The sequence below is a fragment of the Megascapheus bottae genome, chromosome 2, assembly GCF_031878675.1.
Source record: "Megascapheus bottae isolate mThoBot1 chromosome 2, mThoBot2.hap1, whole genome shotgun sequence".
NCBI classification, from domain to species: Eukaryota; Metazoa; Chordata; class Mammalia; order Rodentia; family Geomyidae; genus Megascapheus; species Megascapheus bottae.
Window position 1 is genome coordinate 83,933,496 of NC_143510.1, and position 13,628 is coordinate 83,947,123.

General features: G+C 38.0%; 1 protein-coding gene across 2 annotated transcripts in view; it reads left to right on the forward strand.

The window, feature by feature from the left end:
• Hcfc2 (host cell factor C2) overlaps window positions 1–13,628 on the forward strand; it is a 32,321-nt gene that overhangs the window by 2,577 nt on the left and 16,116 nt on the right. For both annotated transcript variants that reach the window (XM_090328532.1, XM_090328533.1), the window contains exons 3-9: window positions 716–876; window positions 3,281–3,489; window positions 4,882–4,966; window positions 6,907–7,016; window positions 7,122–7,310; window positions 10,894–11,061; window positions 13,215–13,267. In XM_090328532.1, the coding sequence (XP_090184658.1) occupies window positions 716–876; window positions 3,281–3,489; window positions 4,882–4,966; window positions 6,907–7,016; window positions 7,122–7,310; window positions 10,894–11,061; window positions 13,215–13,267 (975 nt within the window). The remainder of the gene's footprint in view (window positions 1–715; window positions 877–3,280; window positions 3,490–4,881; window positions 4,967–6,906; window positions 7,017–7,121; window positions 7,311–10,893; window positions 11,062–13,214; window positions 13,268–13,628) is intronic.

Consider the following 13,628-nt stretch of genomic DNA (forward strand, 5'->3'; position numbering starts at 1 on the left):
TTGCTCCTGCTACCCAGACCACACTTTGAAACTGACTTAGTGTTATTTGAATTGTTACTTTTTGCAGCAATAATGACTTTCCTCCCTCTGGAAATACCCCAAAAGAAAAGTTACAGTTTCATGTGACTTTTCTAAATTTGGTTTCCTTATTAAGCCAGATATAGCCCTTGTTGACTATTTTTAATCTGTGCATATGTTCCCAAGCCACAATTTTGTGGGTCATTGACAGATGTAGGTGTCCTAAATGTATTTATAAGTAACCCACTTCAGATGAAGAAAGACACATGAGCAGAGAATGAATTTTGGAGATGAGTTTGTTACATGAGCTTTTATTTAATTTCCTAGATTACCTAATATAAAGTAGCCAGCATAGATTACATTTTAAAGCCAGATAAAATAAATACTTAATTTTTATTGGAAAATTATTACAACTTGTAATGTTGATTATTTATTATAAACTTAATGTATCTTTCTGAAAATCTGTATATAAATTACCTGGAATTTCATTTCTCCTTTTTTTGAGTTAACATACACTTGTAATAATAAATTTGCCAAAATTAGCTAGCTGTTTACTTACCATTTGCTCTCCCAAGTAGTTTATTGAAGCCATCTGATGGGATGCATTAAAATGTTTTGTTATAATTTTGTACTTTGACAGTGTAGGACTAGGAATGCTATCCTGATTTTGTATAAGAGTATTTGTATTTCTTTTTAGGCAAGTCGTTGGTTATGGAAAAAGGTGAAGCCCCAACCTCCACCTTCTGGTTTACCACCTTGTCCTCGACTTGGACATAGTTTCTCTTTATATGGTAACAAATGCTATTTATTTGGTGGCTTGGCAAATGAAAGTGAAGACTCAAACAATAATGTACCCAGGTATGTTGACCCCTTTTATTTTATGATTTAGTTTAAGAACAACTGAATTCACTCATCTTTAACTTTTTTTCTCTATTCTTTTTTTTTTTTTTTTTTTTGCCAGTCCTGGAGCTTGAACTTCAGGGCAGGGTCACTGTCCTTGGACACTTTTTGTTCAAGGCTAGCACTCTGCCACTTGAGTCACAACACCACTTCTGGCTTTTTCTGTGTAGGTGGTTCTGGGGAATTGAACCCAGGGCTTCGTGTATGCTAGGTGAGCATGCTACCACTAGGCCATGCTCCTGGCCCTCATCTTTAATTATAAGAGAAGAAACTTAGATTTTTTTTTTTTCCCTTAAGCATAACTGTGAGGAAACTTTGGAGTATTTGTTTTCCTTAATCCTTGGAGAATGTGTTTTCAAACTGTCTTTTTAAATCAGAAATCACCTTATTTCTTAAACCAATATATTTGTTTGTCTTGGGCTATACTATGTGTTAGCTAGTGTCATAAATGATCATTACAAGTGAAACACGATTATTTGAAAATCATGTATAAAACTATGACGATGGGACTGGTAGTATGGCCTAGTGGTAAGAGGGCTTGCCTAGCCAAAGCCCTGGGTTCGATTCCTCAGTATCACATACGCAGAAAAAGCCAGGAGTGGTACTGTGGCTTAAGTGGTAGAGTGCTAGCCTTGAGAAAACCCAAAGACAGTGCCCAAGCACTGCGTTCAAGCCCCTGACTGGCAAAAAGAAAAAAGGGCCAGGAGTTTGGCCTAGTGATAGAGTGCTTGCCTATCATACATGAGATGGGGGTTCGATTCTTCGGTACCACATACATAGAAAAGCCAGAAGTGGTGCTGTGGCTCAAGTGGTAGAGCGCTAGACTTGAGGAAAAAAAATCCAATGACAGTGCCCAGGCCCTGAGTTCAGGATCCAGGACTGGAAAAAACAAACAAAAAAGACACACACAAAACCCAACAAAAAACTGTATCCATAAGATGGATGTATCAGTCTCGAGCTGTTAAAGTGGTTTATTATTCTGTATTAATTACCGACTCTCCTTTTCTTTCTTTTCTTTTTTCTTTTTATCTTTTTTGGTTGTTGGTCGTGGGGCTTGAACTGAGAGCCTGGACGTTGTCCCAAGGTTTTTTGCTCAAGGCTGGCATTCTACCACTTTGTGCTACAGCTTCACTTCCAGTATTCTGGTGGTTAATTGGAGATAAGATTTTCACAGGCTTCCCTGACTGGACTGGCACTGAACCACAATCCTCAGATCTGACCCTCCTAAGTAGCTAGGATTATAGGCATGAGTCACCAGCTCCCAGCTCTGACTTTCTTTTTTTAAAAAATATGTAGTTTCCAGTGTATGAGACTTGTTCTTTCTTATTTCTGATGATATTACAAATAGATTTGATATCCTAATTTCATTTTTTGATTATTCAATCCTTGTATATGGACTTTGTACATTGACGTTGGATCCTGTGACCTAGCTGAATTAATTTCTTTCTAATGATTTTCATTGATGTGTTTTCCTTTTATTATTGTTCCTAAGAGTTTTTTTATGTAAGCAATTGTGTTTTCTTTCAAGTGCTCCAAATATTTTTCTGGTCTTTTTAAACTTTTTAAAGCAATTTCATTTTTTTTTTTTTGCCAGTCCTGGAGCTTGAACTCAGGGCCTGAGCAACTGTCCTTGGGCTTTCTCAAGGCTAGAGCTCTACCACTTGAGCCACATCACCACTTCTGGCTTTTTCTATGTATGTGGTACCAAGGAATCGAATGAGGGTCTTTGTGCATGCTAGGTAAGCACTCTACCACTATGCCAAACTCCCAGCCCCTCATTTTTGTTTTACGAAGAATACACACACACACACGCCTATATTTATATATCCTGGCTGGTCCTGGGGCTTGAACTCAGGACCTGTGCATTGTCCCTGACCTCTTTTTTTTTTGGTGCCAGTCCTGGGCTTGAGCTCAAGGCCTGAGCCACTGTCCCTGGGCTTTCTCAAGGCTAGAGCTCTACCACTTGAGCCTCAGCACCATTTCTGCTTTTTTCTGTGGGTGTGGTACCAAGGAATCGAACTTGGGTCTTCATGCATGCTAGGCAAGCACTCTATCACCAGGCCAAACTCCTGGCCCCCCTGAGCCTCTTTGTGTTCATGGCTAGTGCTGTATCACTTGAGCCACAGTGCCATATCCGGTTGGCTAAATAATGGCAAGGTTTTTGTTTTAGATCTCTTCTTTTCACTATTAAGCCCTCAAGAATACCTAGTACAGAGTAAGCATTGAGTGGTTTGGGGGTTTGCTCTATTAATGCCTTTCTGGATTATGAATTTTTTACACTAAGCATATGTTATCTTTATGAATAGAAACAAAAAGCAAATAAAAGCTCTTTGTCACCTGAATCTTTTTCATGATGTCCTAGATATTTGAATGATTTTTATGAGTTGGAGCTACAACATGGTTCTGGTGTTGTGGGCTGGAGTATTCCAGTCACTAAAGGGATTGTGCCTTCTCCACGAGAATCCCACACTGCTATTATATATTGCAAAAAAGATTCCGGAAGTCCTAAAATGTATGTTTTTGGCGGAATGTGTGGTGCTCGCCTGGATGACCTATGGCAGCTTGACATAGGTAAGCTTGACTTGGTTCACTTTCAGCAATTGGCTATAATTAATAAGGGGAATTTAAAAATGCTTTGAACTGGGTACCAGTGGCTTACTTCTATAATTTTAGCTACTCAGGAGGCAGATAGATGAGAATTGAGGCTCAGAGCCCAGGCAAGCAGAACTACAAAACTGTTACTACAAATAACTAGCAAAATGCTGGAGGTAGAGGTATGACTCAAGTATAGAGTATTGGGCATGAGAAGGTATGAGGCCCTGAGATCAATTCTGGCACTGGCATAAAAAATTTAACTGCTTTGTGAAAATGTATTTTTGATACAGAGGTTTGAACTACTGGTGTCAGGCTTGCAAGGCAGATGTTATAATATTCAGCAACAATCTCAGCTGTGAAAAAAAAATGTTTTTTCTTGTGTTAGTGGTCCTGAGACTTGAACTCTGGGCCTGGGCTGTCCCTGAGCTTTTTTTGCTCAAGGCTAGTGCTCTACCACTGGAGCCACAGCTCTACTTCTGCTTTTTATTGTGGTCAATTGGAGATAAAAGTCTTGTGAACTTTTCTGCCTGTAATGCCTTTGAACTATGATCCTCAGATCTTAGCTTCCCAAGTAGCTAGGATTGCAAGTATGAGCCTTCAGCCAAGCTCTGAATATTTATGGTGTTACTCTAAGATAGTAGTCGGCACTTATAGTCCCAGAGACAACTAATAACATATCAGTCAAGTTGAACAAATGAATGTACAGATTACAGTAGTAACTCCTATGTTCCCCAAAAGGAATCTGTGGAAACTATAGGTGTTGCTCTGCTTGGGAAGATCCTACATGTTGCTTATTGTCTTATATAGTTGTTGGTAGTACCTTTTTTTGTTAAAAAGTGTCTGGTTGGGATAATTTTATATGGTTACCCTATCTGTGGGAAGTATAACATTAGAAATATCATTGCTAATCAATGAAAAACCCTAACAGTCCTTTCTAAAAGAATTTTAGGGATAATTGATTGGCAGGAAGTGTGCTGCCAACCTTTGACTATTGCTACACAATATGTTCTTAAAAATTTTACACCATTCACAATTGGTGGTACTCTAAGCTAACCTTTCCATTATGAATGTTAAATTCAAGTGGAGATAGATTTCAGACTGGCAGTTTATTAAGCTGGAAATGTTTGAGATAAAGTCCAAATAACCATTTGGAAACAATTTTGTTTCATTTTGATAAGTACTTTTTTTCTAATTTCTTTCTTTCTTTTTAATCACATATACAAATAGAGGACTAAGATGGAGCTCAGAGGTAGAGTGCTTGCTTCTACCTCTGCAAGACCATGGATTTCATTCCTATTACTTAAAAAGTAATTGAGATAATTTTCTATTACTGTATCAAGTTGCTAATGTACTTACTTTTACTTCCAGAAACTATGTCCTGGTCAAAACCAGAAACTAAAGGGACAGTGCCACTTCCACGAAGCCTTCATACAGCCAGTGTTATAGGAAACAAGTATGGCATTTTATCAACTTTTTTTTAAAACCCACCATAAAAAGATAGAAAGAAAAGTGCCGATGCTGATTTCTGATTGCTGAACTTAACAGTGTTTATGCTTACCAAAGCAGGAATAATTTGTGTGTTGTAGCTAACCTGTGTACCCATTTCTCATCATATTGTCTTTACCTCTTACCATGCCATGCCCAACACAGACATTATTTAAATGGAAGTAGAGCTTTGTCAGATTGACTTGTCTTTGGTAAACAGGCTTTGTACACCCATCTCACTGTTCTTTGACAAGTTCCTGGTGCTGCTTATGGCACTCAGGCACATACTGTCAGTGCTTATGCTTTGGGTGATGGTATAGGATTATGGCTAGAATGTGAACTAACTAGATTGCCTCAATATATATTCTGTTCAACCTGGGGCAAGGAAATGTAATGCTTTGTCCCGAGTTCCTAAAACATATACTAGGAATAAAAGGTAAACAGTTGCAATGAGAGTTAGTAGATTTACATGTATATTTCCTTCCTAGTAGTCTATACAGGTGAGCTAGTACCAGATTTCCTTATTTGTGCAACATTAGGCAATAATGAAGAATGCTGCTTAAGTAGAATTTAATGAAGTACTTACCAGTACAAGGACCTTACCTGGAATGTAATGCATTAGGAAATAATTTGTAATTCAGAACCTCAATAGTTTTTTTTTTTAATTTTTGCCAGTCCTGGGGCTTGAACTCAAGGCCTGGGCATTGTCCATGGATTCTTTAGGCTCAAGGCTAGCGCTCTGCCACAGCGATACTTGCAGCTTTTTTTGTGTATGTAATACCAAGGAATCGAACCAGGGCTTCCTACATGCTAGGTGAGCACTGCACCATTAGACTACGCGTCCGGCCCACTTCACTAGTTTCAAAAAAATAACCTCAAAACCAAACAAATGTCTTTACATTTAAACAAAATGTTTTAAAATATTTTAAAAGTAGAGCCCTTTTATAAAATACAGTCTTCCATTGGATGCCAAATAGGTGAAATAGATATAAAATAAAGGTGTTCTGGCTAGCACAAAGTCACATGGGCCCCAACTTGGCTCTAGTCCTTTTTTCATTAGCTGCTGAGACTGCCCTGAAGATATAGTTGAAAGATTTTGGTTTTTGAGACAGAATTTCTCTGTGCCCCTAGGCTGGCTTTAGTTGCTTGAGCTAAAGGAATTCTTTTGCTTTTAATCTTTTTTGTTATCAATGCATATAGTGACTTTGGATGTCATAGAACATTTGAATATCTTTCTGACTGAGGAACCCTTACTATATTACATATAATTACTGATTTTCAGATGTTTTATAGTTGAGATACTTGCTACTTTAACTAACTTGCTAGGGAAAAATCATTTTGAGTCATTATTGTTTTGTGGGGTCTTAAACTTTTTTTTTTCTCCCTCCCTTTTTATTTTTATTTTTTTGTCAGTCATGAGGCTTGATCTCCGGGCCCTGAGCTTTTTTACTCAAGGCTAGTACTCTACCACTTTGAGCCACAGCTCCATTTCCAGTTTTCTGGTGGTTAATTGGAGATGAGTCTCATAGGCTTTTTTGCCTGGGTTGGCTTCTAGTCCAGATCCTCAGACCTGAGTCTCCTAAGTAGCTAAGAGTAGAGGCGTGAGCCATGACTGTCTTCAGTACCTGGCTTTTTCCCTCCTTTTTAAGATGGAATCTTGCTATATTTCTCAGACTGACCCCTAGCTCAAATGATCTTGTCTCAGCCTCCCAAGTAGCTTGGACTCACAGGTGCATACTACCCCCCACCTTTAAAAATTCTAATCTTTCTAAAGAAGGCCACTTTGTTTTCTTACTCTCATTTCCTTGATAGTAATAAATGACTATGTCATAAAGATTTGAATTAACCAATAAATTTAACTTCACTCAGAACATCTTAAAGAAAAACTAAATCAATTCTGTTGTTTAGGATGTACATTTTTGGTGGATGGGTTCCACACAAGGGAGAAAATACTGAAACTTCTTCACCTCATGATTGTGAATGGAGATGTACCAGTTCATTTTCTTACCTAAATCTAGGTGAGTCTTTTAAGAGTTAATCATTGAAATAGCAATATTAATAAAGGGGTTTTGTTATCTAGTTTAAGAACAGTAAGTCAATCACAGTTGTTTCTGTCTGCTTAGATACAGCAGAGTGGACTACCCTAGTATCTGATTCCCAGGAAGATAAAAAAAATTTAAGACCAAGACCAAGAGCTGGGCACTGTGCTGTTGCAATTGGAACACGATTGTATTTCTGGAGTGGAAGAGATGGCTACAAAAAGGCACTAAATAGTCAAGTTTGCTGCAAGGATCTTTGGTATCTTGATACTGGTAGGTAAGAGGACTTAACAAATGAAATTCTGTCTTTAGGTAAATACTCAAATACTGTCTATATTTTTAAGACATTATACTTGAAAATGAATGGAAGAAATAATATATGTAGGAAAGGAAGTATAACTCCCTTTTCTTTAAATGTAGTTGGATTTAGAGATGCCTTTTCAAAGAGTAAGAAAAGGAAATTCATTGACATTACAGTGGAGAAACCTGGCAAGCATTCTGTAATCAAGTGATCTAGTGATCTCATACTTCCGGTGATGAGTCACACTGATACCATTGAAGCATATGATAAGATAATAATAAGCACATATTTTACTTCGATGGTACCTTACCTATAATCTGAAAGTGCATTCTAACTATGTGAAAATACCAGGTAGACTCAAATTGGCATTCTACACATTCTACAGAACATGTCAGCAGTGCACTCTTCCAAAGTTTCAATTGATTAAAAATAAAGAAGATGAAGAATCATCCTAAATTGAAGGAGACTTAAGGGGGACAGTGTGGCTAGGTGCTGGGTATTCTCCTCAATGGGATCCTGGAATAAAAGAGACATTAATTAAACAACTGGAGGAATCTAAAAAGTCTGAAGTTCAGTTAATACTGTTACTCGAGTGGTAATATCTTAGTGTAACATAGAGGAAGCCAGGAGACATATATACTGCACAAGAATTTTTAACATGTGGAACTTAATATCAACTTTTTTCCTTAATTGTTTTTTTTTTTCCTGGTGGTACTGGGGATTGGGCCAGGGTTTTCTGCATGCTAGGCAAATGGTCTACTACTGAGATACCCTTGCTTATACTTATTTATTTTCTATATTTTTATGTGGTGCTGGTATTTGAACTCAGGGTATCCACTTAACTAAGTGGATCCTCTACTGCTAAGTTACACTTCTACCCATCTTTTTGTATTTGTTAGTTTTGAGACAAGGTCTCCATTTCCTGCTCAGGTGGGGTCTGGACCGGGATCTGCCTGCTTACCCTTTCTACAAAGTGAGGTGACAACTGTACGTCACCGATTACAGCTACTGATCAAGAAAGAGGTCTCAGGGAGGTTTCCTAGTCTGGCCTCAAGCCACAAACCTCCCTATCTCAGCCTCCCAAGAAGCTAGGATTACAGGGGTGAAAAACTGTTATTATTAAGGTGTTTTACAGGGGGATTACCATTTCATGAGTCAGGTAATAAGTACAGTTCTTTTTGGATACTGTTGTCCCTTCCTTCACTTTCCCCAGTTTCCTTTGTTGTTTTGAAACAGGAATTTGCTAAGTTACGCAGGCTGGCTTCAATGTCACTATCGTCTGCTTTAGCCTGCCAAGTATCTGGGATTACAGGCATTCAACACTGTCCCAGGCTTTGCTTCTCCTTTTAATAAGTTAGCACAAATTATTTAACCTAAGTTTGTGCATTGGTAACATTTAGTTTGATGAGTAGAATTCTATACTTTTCTAGGTAAAATACCAGTCCTTTGTTGCATCTTCCCCTCATTTGTACTGCTTTATAAGGATTTGTTTTCAACTTTGTTAAATGGTTCTTCTGCTGTTTATTTCCATATCTCTATTATCCCATTTTCTTCTTAGACATAATAAATCCTCATTTTAGAAGTTAAGTGTTCATCTCTGTACTTCTCACCTTGTCAGTACTCCTTCCCTAACTCCATCCTCTCAACATGATAAATCTGTAATTTGGGTAAATGAGCATTTCGTGTTTATGTTACTTTATAACTGCATAAATACTATTTGCCATTGAGCATATTAGTACAGTTTTTTTCTTTTTTCTTGTGCCAGGGAATTTTTTTAAATTCAATTTAATTGTCAAGGTGATACAAAAAGGGGTTACAGTTGCATATGACAGGTAATGAATACATTTCTTGTCAAACATTCAAACATTGTTACTTTCTCCCTCATTTCTCTCCTACTTTCCCTCTTCCTCTCCCCCCCCCACCTTTTTTTTTTTTTTTTTTTGCCAGTCCTGGGCTTGGACCCAGAGCCTGACTACTGACTGTCCTTGGGCTTTCTCAAGACTACATTTCTACCACTTGAGCTACAGTACCACTTCCGTTTTTTTCTATGTATATAGTATGGAGGAATCGATCCCAGGTCTTTGTGCATGCTAGGCTAACACTATACCACTAGGTCAAATTTCCGACCCCCCTTTCTCCCTCCTACTCTCCCTCCCTCTCTGCCCCCCTCTTTCTTTTACTTTCTTTCTTTTTTTTTTTACCAGCACAAATTATACCTGTGAATGTTTTATCATGATTATCCCCTCAATCACTTTCACCTATCTCACTATCTTTTCTTAAAACAATTTCAGCAGGTTTCATTGCTCTATTTTCATACATGTAAATGGCCTACACTGACCATATTCATTTATCCTGGTCATTAGCCCTCCTCCTCCCAACTCCCCTAGTAGAGCCTCGTTTGCTTTCCTGCCATTTATTTGTTGTTGTTGTTTTAATTTTTTTAAGAGGATATTAATTGTACCAAGGTGTTTCACTGTGTTATTTCAAATACCTTGCACAAGTTTTTTATTTGCCGTGGCTGTTAGGTTTTATTTGTTTTAGATTAAATTCATTTACCCCCTAAGTCAGTTCCTACTGTTAATTGTCTAATTCTTATCTCATTTTGGTCAGATCTTTTGAGGAAGCTCTCTCTTGCCCTCTGGAATTGTCTCACAGCTATCATCCTGGAGTGGCTGTCCTTTACTTGGGCATATCTTTGGCCTCACACCTATGATGGATTCTTTGTTTCCTGGATCCCATATTTTTCCTTTTCTTAATTAATTAATTAATTAATTAATTAATTTTGTGGGTCATGGGGCTTGAACTCTGCCTGGGTGCTGTCTCTGAACTCTTCAGCTCAAGGCTATCTTTTCTAGAGGTTAATTGGAGATAAGAGTCTCAGGTGCTTTTGTGCCCCGGCTGGCTTTGAACCTTGATCCTCAGATCTCAGCCTTCTGAGTAGCTATGATTACAGGCGTGAGTCACTGTGCCGGCTTATTTATTTATTTTGTGTGGCACATCTCTATTGAAATGTACCAGGTGACTTTTTTCTTTAAGTTTTCTACCACTCAAGCCCCAGGACTGGCCAAAATAAATAAATAATAATTAAAAATCTTAGAACTTCTAAGAAAGTAAAACAGCAATAAGCAGATGGTACTTGGTTACCTATCTCCTAGGATGAAACCTTTTCTAAATCAGATGACTCAAGTATTTTGTACTATTTTATTTGTTAAGGAAATAAAATCAGGACCTCATAATCAAATGCAATCATGCTATTCATGATAAAATCTGTGGAATATGAATAGTGTAATTTGTGGCTAGAAACTGGAGGAGGAAACTGAGGAAAGCAAAGGAAGGGGTGACATTGTCCAGACAAAAGAAACATACTCTTCACCTGAGTTGTGTAACACCTTAAAAATAGCAAAAAAAAATTATTTAAAAAAATCAGTACTTCAAACTAGTTTTGTTTAATCTACTAAAATACTCATTTCTGATGATTTCAAAGCAACAGTTCACAAACGTTGTAGACAAATTATTGATACACTTGAACTATATAATGTCAATATTGTTGTTTAGAGAAACCACCAGCACCATCACAGGTACAACTGATCAAAGCAACTACCAACTCTTTCCATGTCAAGTGGGATGAAGTGCCTACAGTTGAGGGTTATCTTTTGCAATTGAATACAGACTTGCCATACCAAGCTGCTTTGTCCGATTCTTCAGCAGCACCAAATATGCCAGGTAAGAAATCATCGTGTTCAAAGACATTATTCTGTTCTTACACTTTTTGGAAACAGTGTCAGGTGCCTATAATCCCAGCTACTCAGGAGGTAGAAGATTACAGGGTAAGAAAAAAGACCCAATTTTAGCAAGTAAGTTGGTTGTGATAGTGCATGTCTGTAATCCCAGATATGTAGAAGACATAGGTAGGAGGGTTACAGTTCAAGACATACTTGGGGCAAAAACATGAGGGCCTGTTTGAAAAATGATTTTAAAAAGCTAAAAGGGCCTGGCGTGGTGGCTCATGCCAGTAATCCTCACTACTCAGGAGGCTGAGATCTGAGGATCAAGGTTCAAAGCCAGCCTGGGCACAAAAGGACCTGAGACTCTTATGGGAAGGGGGACTTGGCTCAAGGGTAGCGCAGTAGCCTAGAGCTGAAGAGCTCAGGAACAGTGCCCAGGCTAAGTTCAAACCCTATAACCCCCCACCCCACCCCCAAAAAAGGTAAAAGGACTTTAGTCACAGTAGGGGACATATTAGGGCACTTTTGCCAAAGGTAGTAGAAAGCCCTGAGTTCAAACTCCAGTACCACAAAAAATAAATAAATCTCCCACCTTCCCCCTTCCAGCATGAAATGTGGCACAAATTTGTAATCCTCAGCTACTTGGGAGATAGAAGTAGAAGGATCTTAGACTGGAGCTAGTTCAGGTTAATTTTAGGCTCTACATAAAAAGGGCTCGGAGCATGACTCAGGTGGTGGAGTACAGGCTCTGAGTTCAAAAACCAGTATTGCCAAAAATAAAAATGCCACTGGGTGCCAATGGCTCACATCTGTAGTGCTAGGTAGGTCAAGGAATCGAGACCTGGGATATTGAGGTTCAAAGCCAGTCTGGGTAGAATTATCCATCCATCTTCTGTTGACCACCAGAAAAACAGACCAGAGATGTAGCTCAGGTGGTAGAGCACCAGCTGTGAGCAAGCAAGCTGAATGAGTACAAGGCTGAATTCAGGCCTAGGAAATGGCTATATGAACGAATGAGTGAGTGAGTGTATGATTAGGCTAGGGAAGGATAGTACAAGTGCTTGTCTAGCACATTCAGGGTCCTGGGTTCAATCCTCAGTACCATGAAAATATTTTTTTAAATGGTTCTCAGAAAAGTTGGTGAGGGAGAGGTTTAACAGAGAGGGTTCATGAAGATGAATATGGTCCACATAGTTCATTTGCATGTATGGAAATAGAACTGCAACCTGTTGATTTTTTTTTTTTTGTCTGTCCTGGGACTAAAACTCAGAGCCTGAGCACTGTCTTTGAACTTTCTCAAAGCTAGAGCTCTACCACTTGAGCCACAGCGCTACTTCTATCTCTTTCTTTATATATGATACCAAGGAATCAAACCCAGCACTTTGTGCATGATAGGCAAGCACTCTACCACTAGGCTATACTCCCGGCCCATGAAATTGTTTTAAGAGGGCATAGCATGGGGAGACTTAGAGAGGGGGTGAGTTTGATCAGGATATGTGTACAGAGATATAAAAAATATATGCCTAGTACAACTAATATATGCTAAAAAAAAAAAGGAAATTACAGTATGGCAATCCACACTTGGAAAGTCAAATATGTAACTTGAACTCTGAAACTTGGTTCTCATAGCAGATCACACAAACATGTGATAGAATGTTTGGGTCTTTTTGGTGGGGAAGGGATAGAATTTTTTTCTACAGTTCCTTTTGATGCACTTTCAAAATTTGTTTTCCTTAGGTTCAGGATATTGAATTAATTAACTTTCAAAAATATTTTGCCTTTTTTTATGTTTACATCATATTTTAAATGACAAGTTTAACAAACAGTTGTCCAAGGGGGAATCTCTAATTACAATCTCTGGGACTTAGTATTTAGAACTTAATCAAAATTAGGCTAAGGGTTTGTATGTCATAGAAACATATCAATATATTTTGCCATTTTTAAATAGCACTCTAAAGTAGAAACAAATGTAATTGTACACAGTCTTCTATTAAGCAAAGTATTGAAGAAAATAAACTTGTAAAGATGTTATTTTTATTTTTTAAGATGTTATTTTTAAATGTTTACTATGTAGCTTTAAGGATATTTGGTTCAATATATTTTACTGTGTTGATGAAGAGCATATCAGTGTGAACTTTCTTATTCCTACAGGAGGCAGGATGGAACCTCACAGACAAGGCAGTAATAGCATTCTTCCTAACAGTGTAAGTTCAAATAAATGCTTATGTTTATAGTTCTTAAGGTTTTTTAGTATGACCGTATAGAACCCTGTAGAACAGGGTCCTCAGCCTTGACTATACATTACCATCATCTGTGATGCCCAGACATCATTATAGTTCTGCTTTCAAAGAAATAGGCCTATTACTTAGCTCCTATGAGCTTATAAATATGTAGCAAAGTACCAGGCTCAGTTGTTATGGCTGATGCCATCATCTTCATCCCTTATCATCAAGAACAAGTCCAGGCTATGTTGTAGACAAGTATCTTAGAGTCATAAGAAGGTATAGTCAGAAAATAGCAAAGATAAGTAAAATGAGCAGCCACCTTGGGCTATATGAGTGAAGC